Raw genomic sequence first — 16183 nt, 5'->3', positions numbered from 1 at the left:
AAACTATTCCGTCGGTTGTTGTATTGTATTGTACCAACAAACCTGAGGGTTATAAGAGATTTCGACTGACTTTGTCAGCTAAAGATTTAGGTGGTGAAGAAACGAGAAATATTACAGAGGGGATGAAAATTTCCTTTGTAAGGTTTCTTGTGGTGAGATACACTGAGGAAGGTAAATTGTTTGGTAAAGTTTCTCTCTTCTTGATAAATAAGTGCATCTTAACAGCTTGCAATTCTCTAAAATCTATTAAAAAGCTAAGAGGTGATGCCTCACTAATTGAAGTGAACAATGAAGAACAGTGCTGAAAACTGTTAACCCTTAAGTATATAGATGGAGTGGTAGTGGAACCCTATAAGATGCTAACTTTCAGCAAGGCAGTGACCTTTTGCCATGACTTGGCTGATGTAAACTTACTTGAAATAATATAAGAGTTGACAGCGGAAAGAATTATGAGAAAGGAAAATGGTGTTGATGTACTGACATCTTTGTTAGTGCTAACTTTCTCAAGTCCGACTATTCCTGACAGAATAAAAGTAGGTTACCTTTCTGTCATATCACATATATCTAACCTCAGACACTACTTACAGTGTCAGGGTTTTGGTCACAACAAAGATGATTGCACAAAGGAACACATTTGTGCATGGTGTGGCTGCACAGGAGATGATGACATCATGTAAGCTGAAGTAGAAAAATGTGCGAATTGTAACGGTCTACACTCAGAAATTCCCCATTTAAAAAGAAGAGAAAGCTATTTTGAAGATCTGTACTGAAGAGAAAGTTCCCTTTCCTGTGGCTTGCCAGGAATACAGAAAATCTCTCAGCATGAGGAATCCTGTACAACCTGGTGTAAGGTTTGTTCAGGCTCTCTCTTTTAACAATATACAATAAGAGAATGAATGCAAATCTTGCAAAGAACTGACAAAATTGGTAGAAGCTTTATCAGACCAAGTGAAGTCTCTCACTGGTGCAAATTACATCATTGAGCACTGGCAATGCTAGAAAGTAACTTCTGTTAGAAAGACCAATAGTGTTTTACCTACAACCACTTCCGTCAGAGTACATCAACATATAAGGTGCTTCTTGCACTAATATAGCTCCATGTGAAGGGATCTACTAAAACATCATCGCGTGGTGTAGCATCTCTGTCCTCCCAGGCTTCCAAATCCCTACCACCTTCTTGAGTTCTCTACAAGGATATGATAGTAGATGAAGTGCCTGAAGAAGCAAAGCGCTTCCTAAAAACTATAAAATCAAAAAAGAAAAACTGGATAATATTTGATAAGTCTGCTAATTTATGAATATTAACCACTGGAACGTTCAAGGTCTTTGGAATAAAGATATTAGAGTATTCAAGCACACACAACCTTTAATAACACACCTCCTCCAGCAAGAAACTCAGAGGCTATTTCTCTGAATGATATGACTTTCTCGTAGATAGTGAAAGTGCTGGGGTACTATATTCTTGCTTGACGGAGTGTCAGCCACAAGGATACCACTAACTACCCTCATCACTGCATTCGCCATAAAAATCTCTGTCCCTTTCAAATTGTACATCTGCAATCTATATCTCTCACTGAACTCAAAGAGTTTAATGCACTAGGTATAAAAAATCTCCTCTAACAGTAGGGGACTTTAATGCCCATCATATATCATGGGGCTCAACCCAACTGGTTGGTCTAGTGGTGAAGTCATCATCAAAAATTAGCTGATTTCAAAGGCAAGAATTCTGAGGTTCAAATCTTAGTAAAGGCTAGGTCTCAGTAATGGTCAACTTGAGGCTATACAAGAATACACTTCATTTACATATCATCCTTATTCATCCTCCAAAGTAATAACTTATGGTGATTCTGGAGGCAAAACAGAAAAAGATATATATTTCATGGGGCTCAACAATCTGTTCCCCTTGAGAAAATATCATAAACAGAGTGAGAAAGGTCTTGGACCTCTGCCTGCTGAATGATGGATCATACACGTTTGTCATCATAGTTGTCTTAATTAGTCTGTTTGTGACCGCTTTACCAACAGTGACCATAAACCAATTATTATTGCATTTTGTGCTGACCACATAGTAAACAAAAGACCACGGAGATGTTTTGTTGAAAGATCAAATTGGAATGGTTACCATAAAGCCTTCCAATCACAGAGTGATGCTAGTGCTGATGCCCTAGATTAACTCTTTTACCTTCCTAGCACTCGAGAATGCTAGTTGATACATTCCACAATCATCAGGAAATTCAAGATGTTCCTCCACTCCCTTGTGGAATATGATTGCCAAACGGAATTAGGAAATGATGGTAGGCACTGCGTAAATTTAACCTCAGACTTCAAATGAACATCTGAATTTGTATCGTAAGGCTAGAGCAGTTGTGTATTCATAGATGCTAAGAGAAAGTCATAGAGGAATTACATAGACACCATCTCACTCACTACTCCCACATCTACTGTGTTAAAGAAGCTTTGTGCAATTTGCGGATCTCAGAAACAGTCTACCTTCAAACTTATTCAACTTTTTATGTCATCTTCTGCAGCCGAAACTAACCCGGCAGATTGATTGTTCTTGTCCCTAACTTCATCATATATAAAAAAAATTTCAAATAAGTTACAGATGGAAATATGTTAAATGTTGGTGATTCAAATGCTCCATTTACATTCAATGAGTTGTCACATGCATTAAAAAACTCACATTACCTCCCCTGCATCTGACAAGATTTGTTTCAGTAAGCTCTCAAGCCTTCCCAATTACTACATCACCTATTGTGTATTTATAATCTGTTGTTCTCACAAGTCTTTCCACCTATCTGGTTGAAAAGCCATAGTCGTACCAGTACTTAAACCTTTTTTTTTTGTCATAGGAGGAAAAAACTCTACACGCCACTGCCTGCTTGTACAAGACGATAGTGCTGGTTCTCACCAACTAAAAAACACCCCCCAAGGAACTAGACCTGGCCATGAGGCATAAACACAGTTCCTATGCCAACAACCCAACCAGACCTCTGCTGCCCACCCATGAGGATTGACCATCCCACTACTCATCTGCCAGCTTCCCTTTAATGATAACTTTGACCATGACCTCGATTAAGGCTCAGTTCCTCTTGGACTCTACATGCAGTTTCACAATGCTATCAGCATCCAAAACTCTTAACTGCTGATAACATTTCCATCTATCTTGCTCCCACCTTATGCAGTGAAAAACTGTGTGCTCAGCCGTTTCCATTTGATTGTAATAAACACAGAGATCTGTTGCCGAGCACTTTTTCATGTATACCCTGAAACAGCCATTGCCTGTTAGGAACTGAGTCAGCTCATAACTCACCTCCTCAAATTTCCTTTCAACCCATGGCTGAATTTCCAGGAGCAACCGCTTTGTCCAAGCTCCTTTAGGAGACTCCACCCATCTCGTTTGCCATGTAGGTAGGCTTACCATATTTTTTTGGGTCCAATCCAGGACATATTTTTGAAATTACTTAAAAGTCTTAACAGTTTAATAAAACATTAAACTTTATTTATTCGGCTGTATTTTTCACTACACATGCCTTTTCAGAATGGTAAGTTTGTTTTAGTTACATCATAAAACTCACAACAAGATAGTTCTGAATTAATTTTAACATTTAGCAGATGTTTAACAATAGATACTGAAAGTCTACTCCTTTCTTACAACCTACCCTTTGGTTTTGAATTACCTGGTTCAACAATGTATTTTCATCAAATAGGTCATCAATATTTATGTAATCTTTTATGATTTCATTAACAACTTATCTTCTAAATCAGACCAGGTAATTTCAGTTCAAATATTCATCCACTGAAACTTACTAACTTTATCAAAACTGGTTCTCCACAACGCTAAGTATTGGATACTAGAATTATAAAAATTGTCTATGCCTGAGAAGAATTTTTGTTCCTGAACATCATTATTTTCTTTTCGAGTGCATAGTAATTTTTTGGCAGAAGATGGTATAAATTTGTGGGGTTTTCTATCCTAAAGTAGACAGATTAGTTCAGAATATGTCTGAAATGCTTCTGTTGCTATGATAGAATTAGCTTCCAATTTCAGAACTACATATTAAATAACTGTAGAGTACCATATAAAAATTTCATATACAGTTTACGTTCTAGATTTTCAAAAAAATCAAATAAAAATTTTGGGCATTTGTCACAATATAAGAAGTATGGTTTTAGGCCATCAAAAATAGAAAGAATTCTATTGCAGGTAACAAACTAAGGAAGCTTGTGCTGCTATGAGATAATACTTTTTTGTAATTGTTTCCACAAATTCACAGAATTCTTTAAGTTTCGTTACTCGTACTGTATATATGGGAAAATATTTATACATTTTTATAAAAATAACTTCTATGTCCAGGGGTAGAGAATCACATGCTGTTTCTACTTAAATGTGTACAATATGGGCTGAACAACCAATTCCTAAAATAGGTCTATCTAAATCGCTTTGAACTATTCTGAACAGATTTTAATTCCCCTTTTTCTTCACACCACCAAAATTACTGTTAAGAGTTATCAGCAATATAACAAAAGTTCACACTACAAAAATTACTGTTAGTGTTATCAGCAGTTTAAAAGAAGTTTTTATTTTTCATACACTGCAAAAAACTAGTCAAAATTTGAGCAGTTTCACCTGACAGTTCATTGAAATTTAAAAGTTTAACTTAAATCCCTTTCTCCAGACTGAAATATCTTACATGGAACATGTTTTAATTCAATACTGTTTAATGACAATTGAAGGTAATAGAAAGAAATTACGGCCAATAGTAGAAACAATATTATTTTATGTGGAAGTAAAAGATTGGCACTGCAAGGAAGTGAATTTTGTGGAAATATTACTGAAGAGAAATCAGTTTTAAATGAGGGTAATTTTTCAGCCTTACTGCAATTTTATGCCAAAACTGTCAGTTCTCAATTGAACACCCCCAAAGAATGCTAAATATATTAGCAATAAAATTCAAAATCAAATTATTGAGGTGAGCAATAAAGTAATAACATGGAGCATGTTAATAAATCCACGGTATTTTTGGTTCTAGGTGATGAGACGGCTGATATCTCTAGGAAAGAACAGTTGTTAGTATACTTGTTTACTATGATGAAAACCTAAATATGGTTTGCGAAAATTTCCTAGGTTTTTTCAAGTGACTGATTGTACAGGAGACACGCTTCTGTTATTTTTAGAACAGGTATCAAAATGAATTATTTGATGAATCAGCGATATAATGGGGCTGTTGCAATGAGTATGAAATTGCATACAATTCAAAACACTCTAGGAACAATTGAAACTGTTTATATTTTTTTTTTAGTACCCCAAAGAGATAAACTTTTCTTTAAAGAAATAGAATCCGAAGATCGGGATGCAGCTGAAAAAGAGGCTGGAACTGATGAAGAGGCTTTCTTTGGTTAAACCAAAGAAGTGGCTGAAGTTGAAGAAAGAAGCAAGCCGCTTGAGCCCAAGCATAGAAAATTGAAGAAATTATGTCCAACGTGCTGGGTAAAATTTCATTAGACAGTTGAAACATATATTGAGTTACACCCATTTGTTTTTAAAGCAATTCAAAAGATTTTGAATACTTGGACTGATTCTAAGGTAACAGCAAATGGAACTTACAGACTTTTGATACCTTGAAAAGTGGTGAATTTCAAATTTCTTACAGAGTGATGCAATCTGTACACTATTACCCTATCATTGAGTACAGAGCTTCAAATGTAAAATATGGACATGTCGCATGCTGTTAAGTTAGCTAATCTGTCTATCAGTGCATTAAAAAAACATCTGAGTTAGAAAATTTTTGATACTGTGAAGCAGGATTGTTAAAAGCAAGATACTGAAATAAAGATGCCACAAATAATCCAACGACAAACTCACTGCTGTAATTGCCTGTAAAAGATTATTACAGGCTTTAATCATTTTCTTGAAGCATTATTAAGCACTTGATTTTCTAAGAAAATATTTTATAGAATTTCAATATTTTGACAACTATGCAAACCAATATTAGCACGACAGATGTAGACAAAGGTGCAAAGCATCTGTATGACACATATGAAAACTTGTTTCAGAATCCGAAAAATACATGGCTGGGTGAAGTCAAGTTATAAAGACAATTTGCTCTTTAAGAAAAACTATATTTATCGGATGTTTTCAAAGCACTTAAAGTATGTAGAAGCTCATTGTTTCTGCAAGTATGACAAATTTTCAAGATAATGGTAGGTTTGTCAGTCACAATTGCACCTCTGAAAGGTCATTCAACACCTTGAGAAGGGTGAAGACTTACCTCAGAAATGAATGGAAGCAGACAGAACCACAGGATTGATGAACCTGAACATGCAGTGAGATATCACAGTGACTGCACATGAGGTATTGGATGAGTTATCAAAGAACCAGAGGAGACTTTTTTTTCAAATTTTGAACTTTATACTTTGTTAATCTCAAAGTTGGTAGTTAATTTTATTCTTTTAAAATGATATTTTTTTGTTTGTTTTTGAATTTTAACTTTTCAGTCTTTCATAACGTGAGTTGAGCAAAAGTTAAAACTTAAAAATATTTAAATCCACATTAATTCATATTATTAATTTGATAATTTTCATTTATAAAGATTCAAGAAGCAAGTTTTTGTATACATGTGAATATAAAAGACAACCTCAATATAAAAATTTTCTTAAAATATTGCTACAACCATTTATTTTTTGAAGTCTTTAACATTTTTTTTTACTAATTATGGTAAATTTAACCTAACCTAACTTTGCTCAAAACATGTATGATCTAATCAAATCTGATATATACAGCTGCATTGATCATGATTTTTTTTATCAAGGACTATTTTTATAAAAATAAATTGAGATTACATTATTTATATAATTCATAATAAAGTAGAAACCAAACTATATTCATAAATAAATTAAATAATTAACTGACTAAAATCAGCGAATATAAACTCAAGTAAAAAAATAAAAGAAATAAGTTGTTAAAATGATAACAACAATCTTGTTATTGACATCAATTAGTTAATATATCTCTCTCGTTGCAACTACTGAACCGTTAACATCATATCCATCATCACTTTAGGTATCAAGGTAATCAAGTAAGGTATTAGGGGAACCGTACAAATACAACATATTTATGTGACAAATAGAATTATTATACAGAAAGTATTTTAAATGTAATTATTTAAGTAAAAATTTAATGTAAGTGGTTACTACGTCAAAGGAGAAATGTGGCATACGTCTTAGTATAAAATACTAAGATACTTTTAATATATTATACATATATAAATATATATATAAAACTATTTTGTTAAAATTCTAGATTTATTAACCATTTTGATGATTGAAATAAAACGTTTTTACTAAACTGACTTTTTTTTTTAATATTAAAAATGTTACTAAAAACAGAGCGGCCAAGATATAATATATTGAATCTCCATGATATAATACAGACTGAATATAACTCAGATATTGAAATATCCCATGTAAAATCTCCTCTTAACTCAACCAGGTGGAGTTGTTGACCAGGGTCTTCAAAGCTAATATTCCTTATTCAGCATTTCAGAAAATAAGAGGTTTTTTCATTATTTTCTGAAAGAAGTTTTATAAACATCTAAAACATGTTGGGTTAAACCAAAGATGTTTTTTCATTGGGTTTAAATCTTTTAAGACTTCTCGTGTTAATGAGATTTCTAACCAAAAAATGGTTTTTGGGGAAAGTCGTTTGCAAAGCTTTTCTAAAGCGTTTTCCCAATTTCTGTCATGGAAACCAGTTTTCTTCTCTGATGAGTGTGCAATTTACCTTAGTAATAAACATGATTGTTGGAATTGGATATTCTGGAATGTGTGTATTTTGGTGAAAAAAAAATCCCCACTATTACAGACCTTCCACTATATGAAATGGTGTGAGCAGTGATATCTGATAAGACTGTAATTTTTGAAGAAAGAGTTAAGAGCATTTCATATCTTAATGTAGTTGAAAATTACGAGGGTTATTTTTATCAAGGTCCGACCGGTCGCGAAATAAAAACCTGTGCAAAAATCAGATGAACCTTTGCGCATATGTGTTGCGCAGCGTCTTTAGTATGGCCTTCAATCACGCCACGTCCCTTAGTTTATTTCTGAACACGCAGCTAGCACGTAAACATGTCTACAACAATAGCATATCCCGCCAAGTGTGAAGTGCGTACGGTAATTCGATTTCTTCAGGCTGAGGGTTCTAATGTAGCTGAAATTCATCGATGAATAAGTAATGTGTACGGAGAAACTTCAATGAGTGACAGCAAAGTGCGACAATGGTGCAGGAACTTTAAAGCAGGATGTGCAGATGTTCATGATGCAGGCGGTCAGGGAAGGAAGCGAGTGTCAACCGATGATCTCGTTGAGCGAGTGAATGAGGGAATTCGAGAAAATCGTCGGTTCACAATTTCTGTATTGAATGATTTGTTTCCTGAAATTTCAAGGTCAGCTCTCTACACCATTGTGAGTGAGAGACTTCAGTACCGCAAACTGTGTGCGAGATGGGTTCCCAAGATGCTGTCCAACCATCACAAAACAATGAGAATGGACGACGCCTCCCAGCGCGAATGTTGCTCCAGCGCTACAAAAATGAAGAAGATTTTTTGAGCAAAATTGTCACAGGGGACGAGACAAGGGGGTCATTTTGAAAATGAAGAAACAAAATAATAATCCAAACAGTGTACGCATTCTCATTCTCCCAGTAAACCAAAGAAATTCAAGCGAACCTTCAACAGAAAGTGTATGGCTACTGTGTTCTGGGACCGGAATAGAGTTCTCTTGTTGGAATTCATGGAACGTGGCATGACCATCACTGCAGCCTCATACTGAGTGACTCTTCAACGTCTACGAAGGGCAATTCAGAATAAGCAGAGAGGAATGTTGTCATCAGGCATTATCTTTTTCCATGACATTGCTTGACTGCACACTGCAGCTGTAACAAAGAAGCTCCTATAGAGTTTTCGTCGGGAAGTGTTTGATCACTCACCATACAGCTCGGACTTGGCTCCATCTAATTTTCACCTCTTTCTTTGCCCACATGAAACGCTGGCTAGGAGGACAACATTTTGGCACAGACATCGAGCTGCAGACCAGCATAGAAACATGGCTGAAAACACAGGCTATGTTTTCAACACAGCCAGTGACGAGTGTCCAATACACTCATCACAGACTGTGACGAGTGTATTGGAAAGTTGGTACCACGCTACGACAAATGTCTAAATCGGAGTGGCGACTATATAGAGAAATAGCATAACTATGTAAGTACTTGTTACAAATAAAAAAATTTTTATTTACACTGTGGTTTCAATTTTGTGACCGATCGGACCTTGAAAAAAAAAACCACGTATCTTATTCTTCGGCTTCAATAGATTGGTATGAAATTAACTATCATTTTACAGCAAGATATATATACTCTCATTTTACTGTCATATATTTGTATATAAACAATTAATTAAATAATCTTGGGTATGAGGTTATTGTTCACTTCCAAACACTAGTCTAGCTACATCAGAAATGCCAATAACCAATAAGGTAAGCTCCAAATGTGGAAACATTGTTTTCCAGGGCCTTACACAATAATTTATGTTGCAATAGCTTGTCCAAGGGATATGATTCTTCCTACATGTAGTGGTATTCCATAAAAAAAAAAAGAAGATTTTTATTGGGAGACCACCATAGGTTTCAGGCATAGCCAACCCAACCTTAGCAAAGTAGGGTTCGCTACCTAATTAGAGCCAACTACCTGGCTCTAGTTGATTACATTTTAGGCAGAACCTCCCCCCTTTAGAGTAACCAATTATAGGGATCTAATTCAGTTTTGTACTCCAAAGCTAAGATGGAGTATTGACAGCTCGACATGTCACAGAACTTGACATGCAAGCATAGAAATTCATTCCACTGCAGATGTCAAAGTTGAAAAGTCTTAAGAGTCTGAAGTTATGAAGCTTGTGAATGCAAGCCATTTGATAATACTTTATTTTCTCAATAATTTTTTAAAATGAGCATTCCAAATAAGTTTCTTATCTAGGTTCACTCTAAGATAAGCTTATTCTATGCTCAAAATTGGTATCATCCAACTTAACGAAAAGTATACCAATCTCTTAGATTTTTCTCCCTAGAAAAGGGTACTACCAATGTTTCTGACTAGATTCTGAAGCTTTCCTTTACAAAACATCTGTGGATTATATTCATACTTCTATTTACAATCAGTAAAACAATAGGAGGAAATTGCCTCCTTTTAAATATGCATTAGTATGTCTGAAGTATATTTTCGAGGTAAAAAAATACAGTTTTAATTTATATAAAACTATATTTATGTTATGATTATACACAACCAAAATTATTTTAGATACATATGGAGACTTAAGCTAACATAACAATATTATATTAATTATCAAACAATTGATGTCTGTCTTGATGAAAAGTTTATGTATATTCGGTAAAGTCATCCATGTGCATACGTCGACTGGAGTGACTTCTTTGGTTTCCGTTAGCGCTACTTACACCAGATACTTCAGTGTTCATTTCTTGAAGAACTTTATTACGAATCCGTTTTATTTGCCTGAGCCTTTCTAACCAATTTGAAGCATATGGGTCGCTACCATCAGTGCTTAAACTGCGTGATATCATAGAAGCTAACTGTAAAAAATTAAACACATAATATAATTTTTAATTGATATTAATTAAATTTATTTCTATATATATTTTATTATAAAAAAATATCAAGGAAAATTAAATTTAGGCCTAAAATTCTGATTATGTTTAAAAAAAATACCTGCATATCCCTATTAATTACAATATCCAACTGATACGAGCCCCTACTCCTTTAATTTCATTGACAGAGCATCATCTTTTATGATGATTGGAAAGCTGTCCTTCAGGGGTTAAATAGGGCATAACTGTTGCTACAATTAGTAAACTAATATAGTATACAATGTGGTATAGATTGTATACATCCTAATTATTTTTAAAATGGCTTCTAAAAGCATACAAAGACATTTCACTAATTAACTAGACAGAGAAATATTGGAATTTAACCTTGAATGTTTCTTTCACTACATATAATTAAAAAAAAATGTATAATAAAAGAATTAATTTGTTATAACAAATAAAGATATATCTTTACAGCATACAAAGGAAATAATGAAATAAGCAAATTTAAAAACACAAATTATAGCAAACAGATCTTATAATAAATTAGTGGGTAAACAATACCAACATTTGCATGAAGAGCCAGCTGTCGAGCAAGTATAGAAACATTTTTATCAGAAACAATCTTTGGTTCCGAGTGTCCAATATGTTGTACTAGTTCTTCTTTTGCTTTAACCATTACTTCATTACAGTCATGCTCTAAAGGTTGCACAACAACACAAGCATAATTAAATTGGCCCTAAAACATAAAATTTTCATAAACATAAAATTTCTCTTTACTTAAATAAAAATAAATAAAATAATAAATTTAAAAATGATTAAAACTAAAACTAATTAAATGTTTGAAATTAAAATAGCTTTTCAGTCATCATTTAACTGGGATTTATTTTCATTAAAAAAAGAAATGCTGCAATTAGTTCTCAACAGATTTATTAAAAATTTAAACCATATTACTATTAGAAATGAAAACTAACATGAAATAAATCTGTATTTTCCTTATGCCCAACATGTCTTCTGGCTGTTGTGTTCAGATTATTATCTAAACTAGACTACAGTTTGTTTGAATGTACATTTGGTTCTTAGTTTTCTATGTTTAGTTCTTCTTCATTATTTTATTATGGTATTATTTTGGAATTTTTCTGACAATGAACTACAGAAAATAAAGAATTTAACTTTGATGAAATGGATAATGTGAGTGTAAATGTTGACAACTGCATTGATGTTATAAAATCAACTCTTACTGACTGTAATGACAAATCTGTAAAGAAAGTGGATAATTTTGTCTTTGAGCAATTTCAACTAATTAAAAATATTATGTTACAGTTTCCAATTGTTAAAATAAATTTTAACACGTTTAAAAATACATACATTATGCAACAGGTACAATTAAAATTCCAAAACTCTCTAGTCAAAGGATTATCAAAAATTTAAATTTATAAACAGATTAAACATTTCTCTTTTTCATTATTTTATCAGAAACCTTTTTAAAAAAATTACAATATTCATTTGGTACAGGTGTAACACACATCAATAAAAAAACAACATATTATAATTTATGAAGTCTTGTTTTTTATTTCTGTCATCAAATATTTGATCTAAATATTTAAGTGGTTAACAATTAATTTATTTTCTTCAATTACAGAACATAAATTAACCATAATTCTTGGGGGTATAGTAATAATTTTCCTTCAGCTTGTTTTATTTTATTGTATGTGTTATTCTGTTAATGGTTATGTTTTCACTGCTATAATTTGATCTTAAATGTTTACTATTTGTTTTTATACAATAATAAATGAGGTCTGTTCAGAAAATAACTGAACTTTATTTTTTCAATCTTTATTATTAATTTTACAGATTATTGGTCTTTGTGTTCTTCAAAGTACTCCCTTCTCATAGTCATACATTTTTCTGAGTTGTGTTTCCAATAGATGAAGCAGTCCTGAATAGCTTCATTTGAAATGGCCTTGAAGGTCTGTGATGAATTTGCTTAAATGTCAAACAGTCTCACAATGATGTCCTTTCATCATAGATTTTAATTTCGGAAATAGGAAAAAATCGCAAGGAGCCAAGTCTGGCAATTAGGGAGGTTGAAGGAGGCCAGTCATCTGATTTTTGGCACAAAACTAATGAATTGACAAAGCTGAGTGCGCAGGCACATTATTGTGGTGAAGTAACCAGGAGCTTCTCACAACTGTGGTCTCTTTTTTTGGATTTTTTTCATGTAACCGTTGCAAAACGCCTTGATAGTGTGCACTAATTGTTTCAACTTGAGGCAAGAATTCAAAATGCACAGTTCAATTAAAATCGAAGAAACAGAGAGTATCAATTTTAAATTGGATTGAGATTGACATGCTTTCTTGAGGCATGGAGTCCTTTGCCAATCCATTGTGATGATTGAACTTCTGTCTCATTGTTGTAGCCGTAAACCCAGCTTTTGTCTCCCATTATGATTCTTTGCACGAATGTTTCATCATCATTGGTTTGTTTACAAAAAGAAGTTGCCGACAAACGTTCACTCGATATTCTTTCTGCAGTTGATGTAACTTGATGCATGTTCAATTTTTCAATCAAAATGTCATGGCATGATCCAACTGAGACGGTAACCTCTTCTGCACATTCCTGACAGTCAACTGGCATGCACCAGATCATTGATTTTCTGAATGTGGGTGTCATCAGTTGAAGTTGAAGGAAGGCCTTCCTGGTCGAGGATCATCTTCAATTGACTGATGACCACTTTTAAATTGTGAAAACCATTCTTAACATTGTATACGACCCACAGCAGCATCTCTGTAAGCTTGTTTCAAAAGTTGAAACATTTCTGTAAAAATTTTCTCCAGTTTCATGCAAAATTTTACATTATATCGTTGTTCCCCAAAATTGCACATTACAAAAATTGCTAGTAACACTTAAATATGTTGCACTCAAACAACAATTAAATGAAAACTAAACGAGATATCAAGAATCCAAGAACATGCAGTTACAGAGAAGGTTATGTGAAACACAGTGCTGCTAACTGCACATCACTAAATATCTCTATTGCTGTATAATTAAAAATGTTCGGTTATTTTCTGAACAGACCTAGGGCAAATGAAATGACAAAAGTAAAAGTACTAAGTGAGTAGTAGTGTAGTTCCATTTTTCATTTTAAGATGAAAATATCATTTTAACAAATAAAAATAAATAACATAAATAATTATCAGAAAATATTTTTTATATTTCATATAATAGTAACTAATAAAATTACCTTAACAGTTCGTATATTATAGTCTTCACCACTTTCATTATAAACAATTGTTACATAATCATTACCAATATGTAATTTTTTACCATTACACTGAGGATCATTTTCTTTCAATGGCATCAAAGTTGCTACATGGAACATAACCTAGAAAATGTATTTATTTATGTTTAGCATGACCACATAACTTTACAATAAAAAAAAAAAATATTTGGCAAACAAGTATTAATATATAATATATTAGCATTAACATCATTTTATAAGTATTTACTCAGGAAGTAAATACTTATAAAATTAACTCCAATTAAAAATATTCTTAAGACTTTTTATTTTATTTCAAGTTTAAACTCTATCACCACCACTGTGATTCACTGCATAAGTGGATATGAAAAAAAACAACCTTAATTAAATGTAACTGAAGAATAACTCAACCAATCTTCATCAAATTCTCACACGCACAACTTCAGATACATTGCTACAGCATAACTAAGTTTCAATAAAATTTATCAAGTAGTTTTGGAGATTTTTGAGCCATAAATTTGATACATAGGCCTACATATACTGTATAAAGAAATATATTTTATGTACATTGTATTTTTGTACTCCTCATACCTTAAAACAAAAAGAAAATTTAATTTTATACCCCTCCCATTCCACCATGTGACTGAAAGTAATACTGTACTTTGCTTTGGAAAGTAGGGAAAAAAAAAATTTTTTACTGAATCAATGTAAAATCTGTATTAAAATTTATTTTCAATTAAAACTTAGCTGTTTACACAAAAAATAATTATTATTCATAAAAGAGAATTCCCAATTACATCTTTTTTTTTAATTGCATGAAAGTGTAGGGAGATGCTCAAGGAAATATATATCTTAAGGGGATTCTGATTTAATGAAAATGTCTTGTAATTTTTACTAATTTAAAAAGCTAATAACACTACGGAAGTTAACATCAATGAAAAATTAAATTTCGAGTTATAACATTTTTTAAAAAATTTTGATCTGTTTTAGCCTACCAAATTAGGTTCAGGGAATAAACTTATTAACCAAATATGTCTTATAAGTATAAAAAATTTAAATACATTAAAATTTAACTCTACATAAAGTGAAGAATCAAGTTCAAGGTTGCAAAAGTCCAGCAACATCAATGCCAGCTTTTTTATGCAATAAAAACTCCCAACAAATCATTTTCTTCTCTTAAATAAAATAAGTTTGACTACTGCTGATGCACCATCATAAATAATGTAAATCAATAAAATAATACAACTATATTTTATGAAAAAGCAATAATGTATTATTAAATAGAAAATATACACTGTCACTATTCAGTAGCGAAACAGGTTTTTTTTTAACTGACTTTAATAAATAGAGGATGTTTTTTATTCGAACTGTATCTATTTTTAAATTTTTTAGCAATAATCATTTATACTTTCATGTATAAATACATAAATAGCTGAACGTAACTGAACAGCAGTTTTTATTTTGTTTGAAAGGGAAACTTTCTCTGTGGTCTCATCCAAATTTTATCAAATGATTCAACATTTTTTTTTTTTAGAAATTTATTAATAGGTAGGTTCATAATCTCTGTATCTCTGCCAGTGATTTGACATCATGTAGTTTATTTAGTACTTTGTTAGACCAAATCACACAACTTTCTTCAGAGCAACATACGCTTGGTCTTTTGCAAAAATGTTTTTGCCTTTATTGAGTGTAGTTCCTTATAATTTGTGTACTGTTGTGATCCAACTTAAAGGAATTAATGATTCCATTAAAACTTTTAGAATAAGCAGAATCTTTTAGTGGCTTGAAAAGAAGCAGTGACAGGCGCAATCATAGCCATCTGCATTTTTCACACGATTACCCATGGTTTTTATCAGATTGAATTAAAACAGCATCTCACTGCTCTCCATCTTGTAACGGTTCACTCCTAAGGTTTGGGGGATTGGAATTTCTTGACTATACCATAGCTCTGCTTATGGGACCATCACTGAAAAATATATCTTACGGCAACAAAAAAATTTACTGTATGTTAAAGATCACTACAATTGTTGACATCAGTTGGAATTACAACATTTAGTGGTTTTCTTCCATATGTGGCAATTTTTTGAGATTCATAATTCTCTTTTTTTATCTCTTTTCCTTTAGCCTCCGGAACCACCGTAAGGTATTACATCAGAGGATGATATGTGTGAATGCAAATGAAGTGAAGTCTTGTACAGTCACAGGTCTACCATTCCTGAAATAGTGTGGTTAATTGAAACCCACTCTTATTTCATCTGACCAAAAATGAGGCAT

The 16183-nt window shown here is 32.6% G+C and overlaps 1 protein-coding gene across 2 annotated transcripts in view; it reads right to left on the bottom strand.

The window, feature by feature from the left end:
- Positions 1–10295: 10295 nt before the first annotated feature.
- gig (TSC complex subunit tuberin) overlaps positions 10296–16183 on the bottom strand; it is a 242397-nt gene continuing 236509 nt past the window's right edge. For both annotated transcript variants that reach the window (XM_075374599.1, XM_075374600.1), the window contains 3 exons: positions 13895–14035; positions 11219–11389; positions 10296–10638 (listed from right to left, as the gene is read on the bottom strand). In XM_075374599.1, the coding sequence (XP_075230714.1) occupies positions 10426–10638; positions 11219–11389; positions 13895–14035 (525 nt within the window). In that variant the 3' untranslated portion in view covers positions 10296–10425. The remainder of the gene's footprint in view (positions 10639–11218; positions 11390–13894; positions 14036–16183) is intronic.

The sequence above is a fragment of the Lycorma delicatula genome, chromosome 9 (genome assembly GCF_047948215.1).
Source record: "Lycorma delicatula isolate Av1 chromosome 9, ASM4794821v1, whole genome shotgun sequence".
In the NCBI taxonomy this organism is placed as follows: Eukaryota; Metazoa; Arthropoda; class Insecta; order Hemiptera; family Fulgoridae; genus Lycorma; species Lycorma delicatula.
This window is presented reverse-complemented; position numbering and strand designations above follow the sequence as displayed.